Source organism: Salvelinus alpinus, chromosome 9, assembly GCF_045679555.1.
Source record: "Salvelinus alpinus chromosome 9, SLU_Salpinus.1, whole genome shotgun sequence".
Classification (NCBI taxonomy): domain Eukaryota; kingdom Metazoa; phylum Chordata; class Actinopteri; order Salmoniformes; family Salmonidae; genus Salvelinus; species Salvelinus alpinus.
The window spans coordinates 75,333,316-75,352,579 of record NC_092094.1 but is presented as its reverse complement, the minus strand read 5'-3'; the positions used below and the strand labels follow the sequence as shown (position 1 = coordinate 75,352,579).

The following is a 19,264-nucleotide window of genomic DNA, read 5'->3' as shown; positions in this document are numbered from 1 at the left end:
CCCCCTTAGGGTCAGATGAATTAGTGCACACCGTAGAAAATTGTTACGCAACGGACAAGTTCAGGTCTCCGTTTCGGTCCGTTTGGTGTCTAGTAAGTCAATACCACCCGGGTAGGTTACTGAGAGTATTTTCTGGTAAATAAGACACCAATCTAATCCTAAACAGAAAGAGATGGGATGAGTTGAGATAAAATGAAGGCAGGGGTACCTTCATTCATACTTTCGTCTCGATCTGGGTGGTGTCGGAACTTCTCAATGGTCTGGCAGCTGAGCAGGCGGGTGTTGGTGGCCTGAGCCCTCAGGGGGAAGGCGGTGCTGCTCAGCTCCTGACTGTACCGCTCCTCACAGTACTCCAGACCCTAGGAGGAGGGAGGGAGAGGTAACGATGGAACGTTTAAAAGGTCTCAAAGCAGTGCATTTTAATATGTCCAAGTAAAAAAGGAGTATGGTTGTGATTAGGAATAACAGGTGACTAAATTAAATCTTTAGGACTGAGAAAGCCCCAGAGAGACTTTGAAACAGTCACGCTTTTGGGCTTTAAAAGCATGTTACCAGTCCAAATACTTGACCCAAAGCATTCGGTTGACAGCCCACACTGAGTCTTTCCCAAACAAAGGGGGCATTGAACAGAAGTTGGACCCAGCGCGATCCGCGGCTGGACGCGGGAATAGCTCCCTATTTCATTTAGAAAGACTACGATCCTTGAGGTGAACAATTCTGTATCCATTGGGGGCTCGAAAGAGACCAGAACAGATGGGCCATTTACCAATTACAAAGAATAGATCTAGACAATAAGGCTGTGTTTACACAGGCAGCCCAATTCTGATCGTTTCCCTGTAATTGGGCAAAATAACAAACTTGGGTTGCTTGAATAAACTCAGCCTAAGGTAGCTAAGTAAAAACCTAGAAGACGGTTGATATTACGGTTACCTCATAGAATATCTTCCCTGAGGCCAGACACTTCCTCTCACTGAAGGCCAGCTGGAGCAGGTGGAGGCTGACCCCGTCCCCCTCACTAGAGAGAAACAAAATGTACAAAAATTGAAAATAAAACAATTAGCGTAATTTCCCCAAATCTGAAACCCTTATTCAAGGTTTCAAAGACCTCGGATGAGAATAGACGACCCGTCCTATTGGGGGAGGACGCAGTCCTGTGGGTTGGCAGCGCACTACATTGCTGCCTGCCATAAAATGAGGGACAGTGTCTGACAGACCAAACAACCTGTCCTCTATGCAATTGTTTTTTGAATTATTTAAAAAAATTATTTTACCCCCTTTTTTCTCCCCAATTTCGTGGTATCCAATTGGTAGTAGTTACAGTCTTGTCTCGTCGCTGCAACTCCTGTACAGACTTGGGAGAGGCGAAGGTCGAGAGCCATGCGTTCTCCGAAACACAACCCAACCGCACTGCTTCTTGACACAACGCACATCCAACCCGGAAGCCAGCCGCACCAATGTGTCGGAGGAAACACTGTGCACCTGGCGACCTGGTCAGCGTGCACTGCGCCCGGCCCGACACAGGAGTCGCTAGTGCGCGATGAGCCAAGGATATCCCTGCCGGCCAAACCCTCCCCTAACCAGGACGACGCTGGGCCAATTGTGCGCCACCCAATGGGCCTCCTGGTCACGGCCGGCTGCGACAGAGCCCAGGCTTGAACCCAGAATCTCTGGTGGCACAGCTAGCACTGCCTTAGACCACTGAGCAACCCGGGAGGCCTATGCCATTGTTATTTTGACCCTTGATTATTGCTGTTACTATTGTCCTGTTGACAATATTGATGATTATTAATATTATAATTATGTTAATATTGTAAATTAGTACGCTTTGGCAATATATACACTACCATTCAAAAGTTTGGGGACACTTAGAAATGTCCTTGTTTTTGAAAGAGAAACACTTTTTTTCTCCATTAAAATATCAGAAATACAGTGTAGACATTGTTATTAATGTTGTAAAATATTATTGTTGCTGGAAACAGCAGATTTTTTAATGGAATATCTACATAGTGGGCCTCTGTACGCCTATGTAAATATTACATTGAAAAAATCTGCCATTTCCATCTACAATAGTCACTTAACACTGTATTTGTGATCAATTTGATGTTATATTAAATGGACAAAAAAAAGATTTTATTTCATAAACAAGGACATTTTTTTTTTAAATTTAATTTTACCCCCTTTTCTCCCCAATTTTCGTGGTATCCAATCGCTAGAAATTACTATCTTGTCTCATCGCTACAACTCCCGTACGGGCTCGGGAGAGACGAAGGTCGAAAGCCATGTGTCCTCCGAAGCACAACCCAACCAAGCCGCACTGCTTAACACAGCGCGCCTCCAACCCGGAAGCCAGCCGCACCAATGTGTCAGAGGAAACACCGTGCACCTGGCCCCCTCGGTTAGCACGCACTGCGCCCGGCCCGCCACAGGAGTCGCTCGAGCGCGATGAGACAAGGATATCCCTACCGGCCAAACCCTCCCTAACCCGGACGACGCTGCGCCTAGCCTGGGCGCGAACCCAGAGACTCTGGTGGCGCAGCTAGACCACTGCACCACCCGGGAGGCCCAACAAGGACATTTCTAAGTGACCCCAACCTTTTGAATGGTAGTGTACATTTTATGTAATGCCAATAAAGCAAATTGAGAGAGGGTGTATTAAAAGGCAGCAAATACACCAAGTAATGTATTTGCAAGAGGTGGTTAATACTGTATGGGTATTAATGCAAAAATAAAGGCAAATCCTGAGTTGAACAGTGTGATGTGACCGCAGTGTACCACGGCTGCATTTACCGGACTGAGGCTAAGTTTGCATACAAGCTGTGAAATGCGGAGCTTCCACTGATCTAGTACTCTCAGACATGTGAACACCAAAGGGGCTGGGAACCCACATTTTTAGTTCACCTTTATTTAACCAGGTAGGCCAGTTGAGAACAAGTTCTCATTTACAACTATGACCTGGCCAAGATAAAGCAAAGCAGTGTGACACAAACACAGAGTTACACATGGAAAGAACAAACGTACAGTCAATAACACAATAGAGAAGTCTATATACAGTGTGTGCAAATGAGGTAAGATTAGGGAGGTAAGGCAATAAATAGGCCGTAGTGGCGAAGTAATTACAATTTAGCAATTTACACCGGAGTGATAGGTGTGCAGAAGATGAATGTGCAAGTCGAGATGCTGGGGTGCAAAGGAGCAAAAATAAATAAATAATAATAATATGGGGATAAGGTAGTTGGATGGGCTATTTACAGATGAGCTACGTACAGGTGCAATGATCTGTGAGCTGCTCTGACAGCTGATGCTTAAAGTTAGTGAGGGAGGTGAGTCTCCAGCTTCAGTGATTTTTGCAATTCGTTCCAGTCATTGGCAGCAGAGAACTGGAAGGAAAGGCGGCCAAATGAGGCTTTGGGGGTGACCAGTAAAATATACCTGCAGGAGCGCGTGCTACGGGTGGGTGCTGCTATGGTGACCAGTGAGCTGAGATAAGGCGGGGCTTTACCTAGAAAAGACTTATAGATGACCTGGAGCCAGTGGGTTTGGCGACGAATATGAAGCGAGGGCCAGCCAACAGGTCGTATATGGGGCTTTGGTGACAAAACGGATGGCACTGTGATAGACTACATCCAATTTGTTGAGTAGAATGTTGGAGGCTATTTTGTAAACGACATCGCCGAAGTCAAGGATCGGTAGGATAGTCAGTTTTACAAGGGTATGTTTGGCAGCATAAGTGAAGGATGCTTTGTTGCGAAATAGGAAGCCGATTCTAGATTACATTTTTGGATTGGAGATGCTAAATGTGAGTCTGGAAGGAGAGTTTACAGTCTAACCAGACACCTAGGTATTTGTAGTTGTCCACATATTCTAAGTCAGAAATGTCCAGAGTAGTGATGCTGGACGGGCGGGCAGGTGCGGGCAGCGATCGGTTGAAGAGCATGCATTTAGTTTTACTTGCATTTAAGAGCAGTTGGAGGCCACGGAAGGAGAGTTGTATGGCATTGAAGCTCGTCTGGAGGTTAGTTAACAAGGTGTCCAAGGAAGGGCCAGAAGTATACAGAATGGTGTCGTCTGCGTAGAGGTGGATCAGAGAATCACCAGCAGCAAGAGCAACATCATTGACATATACAAAGAAAAGAGTTGGCCCGAGAATTGAACCCATTGGCACCCCCATAGAGACTGCCAGAGGTCCGGACAACAGGCCTTCCGATTTGACACACTGAACTCTATCAGAGAAGTAGTTGGTGAACCAGGCGAGGCAGTCATTTAAGAAACCAAGGCTGTTGAGTCTGCTGATAAGAGTGTGGTAATTGACAGAGTCGAAAGCCTTGGCCAGGTCGATGAATACGGCTGCACAGTATTGTCTTTTGTCGATGGCGGTTATGATATCGTTTAGGACCTTGAGCGTGGCTGAGGTGCACCCATGACCAGCTCGGAAACCAGATTGCATAGCGGAGAAGGTACGGTGGGATTTGAAATGGTCGGTGATCTGTTTGTTAACTTGGCTTTCGAAGACTTTAGAAAGGCAGGGTAGGATAGATATAGGTCTGTAACAGTTTGGATCTAGAGTGTCTCCCCCATTGAAGAGGGGGATGACCGGGGAAGCTTTCCAATCTTTGGGGATCTCAGATGATACGAAAGAGAGGTTAAACAGGCAAGTAATAGGGGTTGCAACAATTGCGGCGGATAATTTTAGAACGAGAGGGTCCAGATTGTCAAGCCCAGCTGATTGGAGTTGAAACTGTTCCATCAGCTCCATTGTGCCGGGCAAGTGAAAACAAGCACACCTTTTTTGAAATACACATCTGGTGTGTGCAGTACACACTACGACCCCTTCCTAGAGGCCTCGAGCTTTGCGGCCCAGGCAGGCAGGCAGACCGGCAGGTGGAGAGGGAAGGAGAACTTACTGGTCCTGGGCAGACTGGACAGCCCACAGGTAGCAGCAGTTACGGGGGTCGTTCTCTGGCTCCTGGAAGGTGAAGGCGTACACTGGCACCCTTCCGCCCTCCAGCTGAGAGTGATACCTGGGGGAGAACACAGAGGCCATCAGACCAACCCACACAGCTACATCTGTGGCTTTCCCATCACGTCATCACTGGGTCGTCAACTCACTCCTTCTTGAGCGTCTTCATGTTCCAGAGTTGCAGGTATCCGTCGGAGAAGCCCACGGCCAGCTGGTTGGTGCGAGGGATGTACTGCAGGGCTGTGGCCCCCGTGCCCGTGGGGCTGCTCAGCTGCAGACAGAGGTGTCTCCCCTGGCGCGTCTCCTGCTCGCGCAGCCGGGGGATTTCAGCCGGGGACTTAGTCACTACCTCCAGGTCTGGAGAGGATGGATGTTAGAGATGGAAAAAAAAAAAACGAAGACACATTGAACACTCTCACACAATCTTCAGAGGGACTGCTGTCCAGTACAGTTTAGGTTATGTAAAGTTAAGCACACACACGCAAAGGCTGACCTGAGGCCTCCAGCTCGCTCTGGCTGCAGGACAGGTCATCCAGACACAGGTCCACCAGGAGGACGTGTCCCAGGTCCGTGACCACAGCTGCCACACCAAAGAACCAGCGCAGGCTTTGGTGGAGGTGCTGTGTGCTGGCACTGGCCCCGCCATAACTCACCAGGGGCTCGATGGCTGTGATCTGCCAATCAACACATTAGCAGTTAGTCAGTCGACGTCACAATCAATCAAATCAACCGGTTGATGAAAGGAGTGGAGGGTGAGAGAGAAAATGAAAGAGACAGGAAGATGAGAGCACTCACCCTGCCCGGTACGACCACGGCCTTGACCACTCGGGAGATGCCCAGGTCGTAGAGACACAGCATGCTACCCTGGGCCTCCTCCAGGCACACCAGCAGCCCTGTCCTCTTCAGCCAGGAGAAGTCCCTGGCCGCCAGCACGCCTGGGGGGTGCTCCCCCTCGCCGCTAAAGCAGTAGGCGGACAGACGCTCACCCGTCACCGCATGGACCACCTCCAGCTGGGGCCCACATGCCAGCCAGGCCAGCCCGCTGCGACCTGCTCCCAGGGAGAGGGGGGCACGTCAGTGAGGAAGCAGACAGGCTGGTTGACAGTTTATTATAGAACCCCTCCATTTATAAACATGATACTGCATGCTTGGTTTCATTTGTATGATATGAAGACTGAAGAATGCAGGAATGCAAAAGGAGATGGCTAAAGCGTAGACAGGAAACCCAAACTTTTTGGGGGTTGTTGTGAAGTTTGGGAATTGAGGGTGCCGACGGTACAGGCCTAATTCGTGACTATGCCATACTTCCATCCTCTCCAGCAGGGTCAGATGGTGAGCGATGGCCGCCGTGCAGACACGTCGACTTACCGATGGTGAACTTCCCGCGCAGCACAGAGTCCAGGGTGATCTCATCCTCCCCCAGAGCATCTACAGTCACCCTTGGGAAACGCAGCAGGCTGCTGGTGACCTGGGCAGCCAGGTCACGCATGTTCACTCACTGCACACAAAACATGACAGCGTTACGTACACAAACAAACAAAACATTTAACATTACTTTTGCAATTCTTTAGAAAGTACTTCGTATTGTCCAAACTTTGTGGATGTGACACATACGGGTGTCAAAACCTACAGGGTTCTCGTTGCTTTCTACAGTAGCACCACGCTCCAAGGTTTAGCAACTAAACTCAAATCAGACAATAAGAGAGTGAAAACTGTTTCTCTGTAAGCCTACACTAGGTTTTTATCTTTGGGGCTATTGGAGGGGACTCGGGGAGGGGGGACAAGAGAGGTCTTTCAGCGGAGTTATGGTTCCCAGTTGTCAACGGTTTGGGCTCTGGGCCTGCTGGAGTAACAGCTGCAGCCAGCACGAGTGTCTGTGCACATGTCCTTGTCTTGGTGCTGAGTAACATGTTGACAGATGTGAATCTAGTAGCCCATTGCCATCCAGTATCATATACAAGTTTGAGCTTTGAGGATGATTCAAACGCTCCTACATGGTATGTTGCTCTGTGTTAACTTTTCACCATGGTTAACCGTTTACCCACTTCATTCCCCATGACAGAAAATGTTATCTTGGGGACCTATCGTAGAGAGCCTTGTATAGATGTACATTCAAGGGTAACTATTCAACAATTGTCAGAGAGCAAGCACAGCTGTCTGTGCCACTGTAGTGCAAAGTCTGACCAAACTCTATTCAAGTATGAGTCTGGCCTAGAGCAAAACAGCGTCTTTCACCAAAGAATTACAAGACTAGCCTTGGAATTTCATAACATGGTCATGTGTCATGCAAAGGTCAAGGCACCATTGCAAATACCACTAGGCATCGGCGATATACCGTATACAGGGTTATTTGGAAATAGCCACAGGATGGTTTTACAATACCTACATTTTTAATATTTGTAGCTGCTTTTTAAGTAAATGCCTTTAGTCAACTTGTGCAATGTTAGGAGATGAAGCAGATTGCGTTCTTCATTTCACCGGTCACATCATTTAACATTATGAAGCTTACGTAGTTTCCAGAACAGTCGAGCCAGACACGTGTTTGTTCGTCAATACCACAAGAGGAGAAAGCGGGAGCAGGTGAGTCCAGCTGTGTATTGAGAGGGGTAGCGTTTTACATTGAAAGTCAAGTGTTTTTTTGGCTTTAATAAAGTGACCAGGGACGTGCAACTATAGCTATCCTTGACAGAAAATACAGTAGCGCAAAACATTTGGCAATAAACAGCTTAAATTCTCATCAGATGGCAACACTGTTTAGCTGGCAGCCACATAAATGAGCTTAAAATGAAAAAGCAGTCTTTCTGCAGAAAACAATGCACGGCCATCATATTTCTAATGTTTATTATAAAACGAATGTAACCAGCGGTATTTCCTAATGTTTAGCTTCAAGTTTATTTTGTATTTTACCGGAAGAAAGTAGGCTGGCTGCACAAGGTACTGAAGAAAAGTAGCTACACATCAGTCAGAGTACTGTCTTTTGCTAGATGACAATTCACGAACGGGCATCCTGAGTGGAGAAGAGCAACTAAAGCACAAAATGCGTTTGATGCTGAGTAGGGTTGCACATTTTGGGGAATATTCAGTGGAAAGGGAATACTGCGTGATCCTTCGCATCTCCCAAAAATGTTTTGAACATACATGTGTAAAATGATAGTTTCTAGACTAAAGCTTTGGTTGTCTTCCTCTCGGCCTTCCATGTCCTCTCCCTGGACCTCCTCAATGTCCACCTCTTGAACATCAGACTGAGGCCTCATCTTCACGGTCCCTTTCCAACCTTGCTGAGGATGGCTCATAGGCTCAAAAAGTCTCAAATTTGCCCGGATGGCCACCAATTTTTCAACCCTCGTATTGGTCAGCCTGTTGCGTGCTTTGGTGTGTGTGTTCCCAAACAAGGACCAGTTACGCTCTGATGCGGCTGATGTTGGTGGGATTTGGAGGATGATGGAGGCAACAGGGGAAAGAGCCTCAGATCCACAAAGTCTACACAAGTCAAGGGGTCTGAATACTTTCTGAATGCACTGTGTAAGTATTGTATTTGTTACTCCTAACAATTAACCAGTCGACAAATTGTGGTCAGCCCTAAATCTAACACAATATGATCCCCCGTGACCTTATTAATTCATCCACTTACTTAGATACCTAGCACGTTAAAGTAAACGTGTTAAACGTGTTAACCCTCGCAAGGCTGCCGGCACAGACGGCATCCCTAGCCGCGACCTCAGAGCATGCGCAGACCAGCTGGCTGCTGTGTTTATGGACATATTCAATCAATCCCTATCCCAGTCTGCAGTTCCCAAATGCTTCAAGAGGGCCACCATTGTTCCTGTTCCCAAGAAAGCTAAGGTAACTGAGCTAAACGACTATCGCCCGGTAGCATTCACTTCCGTCATCATGAAGTGCTTTGAGAGACTAGTCAAGGATCATATCACCTACACCCTACCTGACACCCTAGACCCACTCCAATTTGCTTACCGCCCCAACAGGTCCACAGACGACGCAATCACACTGCCCTAACCCATCTGGACAAGAGGAATACCTATGGGTCCCTGGGTCTCGACCCCGCCCTGTGCAACTGGATCCTGGACTTTCTGATGGGACGCCACCAGGTGGTGAGAGTAGGAGACAACATCTCCACCCCGCTGATCCTCAACACTGGGGCCCCACAAGGGTGCGTTCTCAGTCCTCTCCTGTACTCCCTGTTCACCCACGACTGCGTGGCCATGCACGCCTCCAACTCAATCATCAGGTTTGCAGACGACACTACAGTGGTAGGCTTGATTACCAACAACGACGAGACGGCATACAGGGAGGAGGCGAGGGCCCTCGGAGTGTGGTGTCAGGAAAATAACCTCACACTGAACGTCAACAAAACAAAGGAGATGATCGTGGACATCAGAAAACAGCAGAGGGAGCACCCCCCTATCCACATCGATGGGACAGTAGTGGAAAAGGTGGAAAGTTTTAAGTTCCTCGGCGTACACATCACGGACAAACTGAAATGGTCCACCCACACAGACAGCGTGGTGAAGAAGGCGCAACAGCATCTCTTCAACCTCAGGAGGCTGAAGACATTTGGCTTGTCACCAAAAACACACAAACTTTTACAGATGCACACACAAGAGCATCCCGTCGGGCTGTATCACCGCCTGGTACGGCAACTGCACTGCCCACAACTGTAAGGCTCTCCAGAGGGTAGTGAGGTCTGCACAACGCATCACCGGGGGCAAACTACCTGCATCACCGAGGGCAAACTACCTGCCCTCCAGGACACCTAAACCACCCGATGTCAGAGGAAGGCCAAAAAGATCATCAAGGACAACAACCACCCGAGCCACTGCCTGTTCACCCTGCTATAATCCAGAAGGCGAGGTCAGTACAGGTGCATCAAAGCTGGGACCGAGAGACTGAAAAACAGCTTATCTCAAGGCCATCAGACTGTTAAACAGCCATCACTAACATTGAGTGGCTGCTGCCAACATACTGACTCAAATCTCTAGCCACTTTAATAATTAAAAATTGGATGTCATAAATGTATCACTAGAAACTTTAAACAATGCTTACATAACCTACATTAATAATCTCATATGTATATACTGTACTCTATACCATCTACTGCATCTTGCCTACGCAGTTCGGCCATCGCTCATCCATATATTTTTATGTACATATTCTTATTCATCCCTTTACACTTGTGTGTAAAAGGTAGTTGTTGTGAAATTGTTAGATTACCTGTTAAGATATTACTGAATGGTCGGAACTAGAAGCACAAACATTTCGCTACACTCGCATTAACATCTGCTAACCATGTGTATGTGATCAATAACATTTGATACGTCTTGTGTTTGAGCCGTTGAACTACACTTTGTATTCAACCATATTCCCAGTCACCTTGCCATGGTTAAATGCGGTTGTTCGCTCTTTCAGTTTTGCACAAATGCTGCCATCTATCCACGGTTTCCGATTTGGGTAGATTTATCCAGATGATGCTGCGTCACATTTTGCGCAAGAAAACACTATCGGTGTGGTCGAGGCATGAAACAATACTTCAAAGCAAACGCAGCGTTACATTGGAAATGATTGTCCTTCTGGTGTACTGAAATGGAATAATCCGTACGATCGAGGCGTTCCCTAAAACGGAGGCGTGACAACGACATATTTTGGAGGTATGGCAACGCGAGACTACCAAAGCACAGACATCACGTTAGTTGCAGCACATCTAAAGTAAAATAATGTTGTTCAGGTAAATTGTTTATGTGGAAAATGTGGGGGGGATTATCTAACTAACTTGCACACCACACTAACTAGGTCACTGATGACACTTCTATATGTCTTACGTTGACGTTATGATTGTGAGGCGGGTGAATCAAAACCTCGCATGAGGTAGCATTATGCTAACATTAGCTGCCTAACTAACCATCTAACGTTTGCAACCTAACTAAAATAGCTAGCTAACGATAGGTACAAGCCGATTTAGCTAAATGTACTACTCACTTGTGCTTGACAGCTAATCCCCACATTCTACCAACTGGCAGCGTAGTTAGAATACAAAACCTGTTCTAGTTGGCTACCTACCGGTAACTGTACAACAACCGTAACTAGCAAGACGTTAACGTTACCTGTCTGATGTTGTCGACGTACTAAAATGCGGTAATGTCTTTTCGGTTGCGACTCTTCTTCGGCCCTGTCATAATAATACGATTTTCTTCCGAATCCCTTTTGTTTTTTAAGACAAATGTCGATAACCCACAGATATTCTAGTATGAAGGACCGTGTCTTTAACAAGTCTTCTGAACTAGATTAGCTAGCTACAGAACTGTCTTCTTGCTAGAGTTCAACGCGGGCGCCATTTCCATGAAAAGCTAGCTACTGCGCAGCATTGTGAAACTAGCGACATTAAGGTCACGTGATCACGCTTGATATTTTTTTCAAAATTAAAGTCCCTGAAAAATGTTACTTGGATGTTAACAGGACGTTTTTATGATTTAAAACCACAAAAAAAAGTGTTTTAAATTACTAAACATACATTTATTGAAAATATAAACAAGATATTATAGAAATCAATTAAAAAATATCGATTTACTGTTCGATTTTGCATACTATAATGATAATGAGGTTTTTTGTTATAGTCCCCTGTACAAAACAGCAACAACACAATACTAACACTGTTGCTGGAATTATTCGTGTTTTTTAACTGGTAACAGAACAGTATTTAAATAATAAACACAACATGTAAAGTGCTGGTCCAATGTTTCATGAGCTGAAATAAAAGACCTCAGAAATTTTCCATACACACAAAAAGCTTATTTCTCTCAAAATTTGCGCACAAATTTGTTTACATACCTGTTAGTGAGCATTTCTCCTTTGCCAAGATAATCCATTCACCTGACATGTGTGGCATGTCAAGAAGCTGATTAAACAGTCGTGAAGAGGGCATGACAAAGCCTATTCCCTCTCAGGAGACTGAAAATGTGTCATGGGTCCTCAGATCCTCAAAAGGTTCTACAGCTGCACCATCGAAAGCATCCTAACTGGTTGCATCACTGTCTGGTATGGCAACTACCCAGCCTTCGACCGCAAGGCATGACAGAAAGTAGTGCGTACGGCCCAGAACATCACTGGGGCCAAGCTTCCTGCCATCCAGGACCTCTAAAGCAGGCGGTGTCAGAGCAAGGCCCTAAAAATTGTCAAAGACTCCAGTCACCCTAGTCATAGACTCATGGCAAGTGGTACCGGAGCACCAAGTCTAGGTCCAAAAGGCTTCTTAACAGCTTCTACCCCCAAGCCATAAGACTCCTGAACAGCTAATGAAAGGGCTACCCAAACCCCTCTTTTACGCTGCTGCTACTCTCTGACTCTACCTATATGTATATGTACATATATGCTATATACATGTATATACATGTACATATTACCTCGACAAACCAGTGTCCCCGCACATTGACTCTGTACCGGTACCCCCAGTATATAGCCTCGCTATTGTTATTTTACTGCTACTGTTTAATTATTTGTTACTTTTATTTTACATTTTTTACTTATCAATTTATTACTTAACACGTAATTTTTCTTAATACTTCTTAAAGCATTGTTGGTTAAGGGCTTGTAAGTAAGCATTTCACTGTAAGGTTGTATTCGGCGCATTTGACAAATACAATTTTATTTGAAACAGCATGATCATTACGCAGGTGCACCTTGTGCTGGGGACAATTAAAGGCCACTCTAAAATGTGCAGTTTTGTCACACAACACAATGCCACAGATGTCTTTTGAGTGAGCGTGCAAATGGCATGCTGACTGCAGTTATGTTAACCAGAGCTGTTGCCCGATAATTAAAGGTTAATTTCTCAACCATAAGATAGTTTTAGAGAATTTGGCAATATGTCCAAACGGCCTCACAACCGCAGACCACGTGTATGGCATCGTGTGGGTAAGCAGTTTCCTGATGTCAATGTTGTGAACAGAGTGCCCCATGGTAGCGGTGTGGTTATGGTATTGGCAGGCAGGCATAAGCTTTAGACAACAAACACAATTGCATTTCATCGATGGCAATTTGAATGAACAGCGATTCTGTGACGAGATCCTGAGGGCTATTGTCGTGCCATTCATCCGACGCCACCTTTGGCTTTAACGCCACAACCCCACCATCTCATGGTCGAGGATGAAAATGTATTTGGTCATGTATATCGACGACATCCTGGTCTACTCGGCCGCCTTGGAGGATCACATCGCTTACGTCCGAGTAGTCCTGGAACGCCTCCTGGCAAACCACCTGTTTGTCAAGGCTGAGAAGTGTCAGTTTTATCAGGAGTCTGTCCTTCCTTAGCTAGCAAATCAGCCAGCAAGGAGAGAAGATCGACGTCAAGAAGGTAGATGCAGTCAAGTCATGGCAGTCCCAACCACCATAAAGGGGTTACAACGGTTTTTGGGGATTACCAACTTCTACCGCCGTTTCATCAAGAACTTCCTCTCCATCGCCACTCCTCTCACCTCTCTCGTCAAGGGGGGTACCCGAAGGTTGGAGTGGAGTCCAGCAGCTGACGAGGCCTTCCGCCTACTAAAGGGACGTTTCCCCTCCGTCGCATTGCTCAAACACCCAGATCCCATGATAACCTTTGTGGTGGAGGGGGACTCGTCAGAGGTGAGCGTGGGGGCAGTTCTGTCTCAACGAAAAGGTAATCCACAGAAATTGTATCGGTGTGTGAATTACCCTAAGAAACTATCCCCTGCAGAGAGAAATTACGACGTCGTGATCGAGAGATCCCGGCGGTGAAGTTGGCATTAGAGGAGTGGAGACACTGGCAGGAGGGCGCCAAGGACCCATTCGTCATCCACACCGACCATTGGAACCTGGAGAACATACGGACAGCGAGGAGGCTGAATCCACTTCAAGCAAGGTGGGCCATGTTCTTTACAAGATTTGACTTGCCCAGGTTCAAAGAATACCATAGCCGGTGCCCTGTCCCGTCTCTACAATTTGGGAGAGGATCCTGTCCAGAATGCACCCACAATCCCTTCCTCTCGAGTTGTAGCTCCTGTGGTCTGGGACGTAGATGTGGACATCCTCCAGGCTCTGGAGAGTGAGCCCACACCCACTACCTGTCCTCCTGAGCGCATCTACATTCCCACAGGGATAAGGGATTGGCTGCTGACCTGAGCGCACACAGCTGTCGTCGATTGGCATCAAGGTATTTCTCGCACTACCCAATCCATCTCCGAGAAGTATTGGTGGCCTACTTTGGCGCATGACGTTAGTCGCTACGTCATCTCCTGTCCTGTATGTGCTCAGACCAAATCTCCCCGGCATGCTCCAACAGGGAAACTCCTTCCGGTGCCTCAGCGTCCCTGGTCTCATCTATCCATTGATTTTGTCACTGATCTCCCCTCCTCTGACGGTTTCACCACCATTTTGGTGGTTGTGGATAGATTTTCTAAATCCTGTCGTTTCATCCCTCTCTCTGGTCTCCCTACTGCTCTCCAGGTCGCTGAGGCACTATTCCAGCAGGTCTTCCAGGCATTATGGCCCTATGGAAGACATCGTCTCCGACCGTAGCCCCCAATTCACATCATAGGTATGGAGAGCCTTTATGGAGAAGCTCATGGTTGCAGTCAGTCTCACTTCCGGGTATAGGCCTCAGTCTAACGGGCAGGTGGAGAGGATGAACCAGGAGCTGGGGAGGTTCCTGAGGAGTCACTGCCAGGACTGGCATGGTGAGTGGGCCCAATTCCTTTCATGGGCGAAGTACACCCAGAATTCATTATGCCACTCCTCCACTGGGCTGACACCCTTCCAGTCTGTTCTGGGTTTTCAGCTGGCTCATTTAAAAGGCTATTTGATCATTAGGAAACACTTTTGCAATTATGTTAGCACAGCTGAAAACTGTTGTCCTGATTAAAGAAGCAATACAACTGGCCTTCTTTAGACTAGTTGAGTATCTGGCGCATCAGCATTTGTGGGTTCGATTACAGGCTCAAAATGGCCAGAAACAACAAACTTTCTTCTGAAACTCGTAAGTCTAGTCTTGTTCTGAGAAATGAAGGCTATTCCATGTGAGGAAATTGCCAAGAAACTGAAGATCTCATACAACGCTGGGTGCTACTCCCTTCACAGAAATGCGCAAACTGGCTCTCACCAGAATAGAAAGTGGAGTGTGAGGCCCCGGTGCACAACTGAGCAAGAGGACAAGTACATTAGAGTGTCTAGTTTGAGAAACAGATGCCTCAAAAGTCCTCAACTGACAGCTTCATTAAATAGTACCCGCAAAACACCAGTCTCAACGTCAATAGTGAAGAGGCGACTCCGGGATGCTGGCCTTTTAGGCAGAGTTGCAAAGAAAAAGCCATATCTCAGACTGGCCAATAAAAAGAAAAGATTAAGATGGACAAAAGAACACAGACACTGGCAGTGGCGGACTGGCCGTCGGGAGCACCGGGACATTTCCCGGTGGCCTGAGGGTCGTTTTGGCCTGCCGTGAATAGTCAACTTGACCAGCGATAATATAGCATGCAGGATTGAGTTGACGGAGAATCCACTCTTCAGGCGCGACTCTCACGCTCTCGCTGCAGTGTCCCCGCACCAAAAATGACATCAAGTCTCTCTGCGACACACATAGCAACCGTCTACCTGCTTCTCTACCGATAACATTTTAGACAAGTTGCACGGCGAAATGGACGGTCAGAAAAGGAAAGGTGGAGCAGAGAGGGAGAGAATAAAAAAGATTAAGGCCCTTACCACAAACGCAGCTAAATGCTGCAAAATAAGTGACATGTTCGCCAGTAAGGGACTAGGTCAGTCAAAACCACTAGCTAAAACACATACTGACACACACACAACACCCAGCTTGGCTAGTTAAGTAGCCTAGCTAATAATAGTGACACAACGGCCGGTAGACTAAACAGTTTGCACGTCTTACGTCTTCGTGGAGGAATTATATCATGGCGATGTGCAACATAGCGATCATTATATGACGTTGATTGACATTAATACAAAAAAAACTGTTTGCTAGGTGTAGGCAAGACCCTAAGCGAATAGGTAAACTGGGATATGACTAAAGAGTTAATCAAGGTGATTTTTCCACAAATAGACAGGTGCTGTATTTACCTTTCCATGGTCGCAAGATCTTATCTATTTTTGTTAACTTTCTATTAAAATGTATTGGAGTGAGATAATTTCTTTCTTTTGGGATATGTATACAGAGTATGTCCACATCCCGGATCAGACCATTTTATTGGTAAATTACAAGGTAATGTAAAAGTTGTATTTTTTGTGATCCAATAAGTAATATGGTACAATTATCATAATTTGGTTGTAATCCAGAGAGTTAAGAAAAAAATATCTAGATCCTCTATGAGGCTGTGGAGGGATCCAAGTTGTGAATTTAAAAGAAAACATGAATCATCAGCGTACAATGACATCTTTGTTTTAAAGCCATGGATTTCTAATCCCTTGATATTATTGTAGGATCTGATTTTAATAGCTAAAATTTCGATGGCCATAATAAATAGATATGCCGATAGTGGACAACCTTGTTTTACTCCTCTTGACAGTTTAAAGCTTTCTGAGAAGTAGCCATTATTTACTATTGTCACATGTGCTCCCTCTCTGGCCTCTAGGTCACCAGGCTGTTCGTTATGGCGCACACCTGTCACCCACGTTACACGCATAATGACACTCACCTGGACTCCATCACCTCATTGATTACCTGCCCTTTATATGTCACTCCCTTTGGTTTCTACCCCATTAGTCATTGTTGCTGTTTCATGTCAGTGCGCTGTTTGTGTTTCTTGTTTTGTTCATTTATTAATTAATTAAATGTATTCATTCCCTGAACTTGCTTCCCGACTCTCAGCGTACATCCGTACAACTATTTTACACCTAGGGTTACTATACATGATTATAATCCATTTTATAAGAGATTGTCCAAAATTGAAATGTTCCAGGCATTAATATATAAACTCCAGTCGTACTTTATCAAAAGCCTTTTCAAAGTCAGCTATGAATAGCAGGCCTGGTTTCCCAGATTGGTCATAGTGTTCTATTGTTTGCAGTACCTGCTTTAAATTATCTCCAATATATTGTCCATGTAAAAAACCTGTCTGATTAGAATTAATAATGTCCGACAATACCTTTTTAATTCTATGCGCTATACATTTTGCTAGCATTTTTGCATCACAACACTGAAGTTACACTCCAATTTTTTTATGGACTGGATCTTTATATTTACCACTTTGAATCCTGTTTCAGTAATAATGAAGGAGTGGTTAAAACATGCTAATAACGGTCCTCTGAGTATATCAAAAAAGGTTTATCAGAGTTATTGACCTCACAAGAAGTCAGATTCGAGTAACGGCACAATCAATCGGAAATGGACAGCTCATGGTGCTGAAAGTAGGCAAATTTGAGTAAACATTATTCATTTAAAACGTCTCAATTTTAATTAGGGATATGTGTTGGAGCCTATTTCTTCCTATTTAAGAAATAAGAGGTAGGCCTGCCTGTTTGACAGATGAAATTAGGCTATAGGCTGCTATATCCATAGATTTGTTAGTCAATTCCTCCAACCGCCATGCACTCTTTAAATAGCCCACCTCTGTGTCAAGGAAGGGCTGTTAAGACTTGAAGTTAGTTTGTATGAGAGGGTGTGCCATAGGCCTACCTCTTGTTAAAGAAAAGGGCAAAAAGTACACTGTTAGTTTAAGATTTTGAAGAAAATGAAACGGATGTGATTATATACAGTTATCTATAACAGCGCTTTGGTCCGCGATACTTAATGCTAGAAACAAGCTGTAAAATAGGAATACCCGGGAAAGACGTGACTCTGATGCATATGGGGATATCGTTGTTTAATTTGGAAATAATCTAATTCTGTCACTATCAATTGATTAAGCTATTCACGTTCTGTACAATAAAATACATTTAAACCCAGACAGCTTTTAGGGAAACACTTGTGACCTCTCGTTGGGTTAAGCCAAGGAAGAAGATTAGCCATCAGTTGAAGCTTACATTATTCTGCGTCAGTAGGCCTACTCGGTCTGGGGTGGAAAGGTAGGCCTAACTTGAAAGTACCATGCTCAGATCCCTATTGACGTCTCAGATTTAATTATTTACAAACAGGGACAGTTTCATTGCAAATAATACACACTGTTTTGGCATTGTAGAAATATAATAAGATGAACATATAGGACTATCTCTCTGTCTATACTGTAATTTCAGTCATTTGTGATTTATTAAAAAAGTTTCTGCTAATACTGTATGGTAACTCTATTGAAGTCGACTCTTGTACAGAACACTAAAGGTGTATCTCTTTCTCTACAATTTAGGAGATTTTAAGATATTTGGTTGTTTGTGATGGTACTCTAGGTGCGAGGGCCATCCTGTGCCACCAGTCAATTGATGGTGGATGACCTTCTGACCCCGTGCTCGCCAGGTGACCCAGCTGCCATAGAATTGACCTGGATGGATGTGCCTAGCGACAAGCTGCTGTAGCCCATCTGCATGGTGAGAAACACACATTCACAGCACAGACATACTCACATTCACTGTTCACAAACATACTGGAACATGCTGTTTCAACATACACATCCAGGCATTGCAAACTGACTCTCACATTTGTGTAATTACTGAACCATGCTCATGATTTTGTTTGTCTTCTGTGTGTGTCCCTCTGCCCTCCAGTCCGACATGCTGCCCTCACTATATACCACGCAACCCACAGTCAACATGGAGGTCTTGTTCAAGGTCAGGAAGTTCACAGAGGACTTAGAACAGGAGGGTTGAGAGCTCCTGGTTGGCAGGGGCTTTACTACTTCCTACTCAGTCTCTCCTATCAAGACCCAACTCCAGTCAAAGAGTAGCTACAGTATTACAACAGTATTACAACACTACGAACCTGCATTGACAAGAATGATGGAGCATTTTAACTTACACACAATTGTGCAATGGACATGTTTTTTTTGTTGCATATCCCAACTCCCCCTGAGACACCCACAAGTGCCTTGCTCAAGGGCACAGCGACATCATTATTTATTTTCCCACTTTGTCGGCTCCGGTATTTGAGCCAGCAACCTTTCGGTAACTGGCCCAATGATCTAACCTTGAGGCTACGTGCCGCCCCTTAGTGGGTCTGCAGGGTGACTCCCCTAGTGGGTCCTGAACCCAGGTCAGCAGCACTACATTGCTGTGTGTCTGTATAGTTGAGGCTATATTGGTTTAGTAATACTCAATTCAGTTCTGGTCCCAGAGGGGATCTCAATGCTGTTACACGTAGCCATGATAACCAAGCTACCCTGACTTAATAAAACCTGAATTCAAAAA

General features: G+C 45.5%; 1 protein-coding gene and 1 long non-coding RNA gene across 2 annotated transcripts in view; one reads left to right on the top strand and one right to left on the bottom strand.

Moving 5' to 3' along the window:
• LOC139530631 (protein ELYS-like) overlaps window positions 1-11,330 on the bottom strand; it is a 27,743-nt gene extending 16,413 nt beyond the window's left edge. The window contains exons 1-8 of the mRNA XM_071327208.1: window positions 11,074-11,330; window positions 6,326-6,455; window positions 5,753-6,006; window positions 5,451-5,631; window positions 5,107-5,314; window positions 4,902-5,018; window positions 931-1,015; window positions 209-359 (exon numbers count right to left, since the gene is read on the bottom strand). Of these exons, the coding sequence (XP_071183309.1) occupies window positions 209-359; window positions 931-1,015; window positions 4,902-5,018; window positions 5,107-5,314; window positions 5,451-5,631; window positions 5,753-6,006; window positions 6,326-6,446 (1,117 nt within the window). The 5' untranslated portion in view covers window positions 6,447-6,455; window positions 11,074-11,330. The remainder of the gene's footprint in view (window positions 1-208; window positions 360-930; window positions 1,016-4,901; window positions 5,019-5,106; window positions 5,315-5,450; window positions 5,632-5,752; window positions 6,007-6,325; window positions 6,456-11,073) is intronic.
• LOC139530632 (uncharacterized) lies at window positions 10,603-19,264 on the top strand. The gene is made up of 3 exons (XR_011666086.1): window positions 10,603-10,697; window positions 18,311-18,448; window positions 18,626-19,264. It is a non-coding gene; the product is annotated as an uncharacterized lncRNA (long non-coding RNA).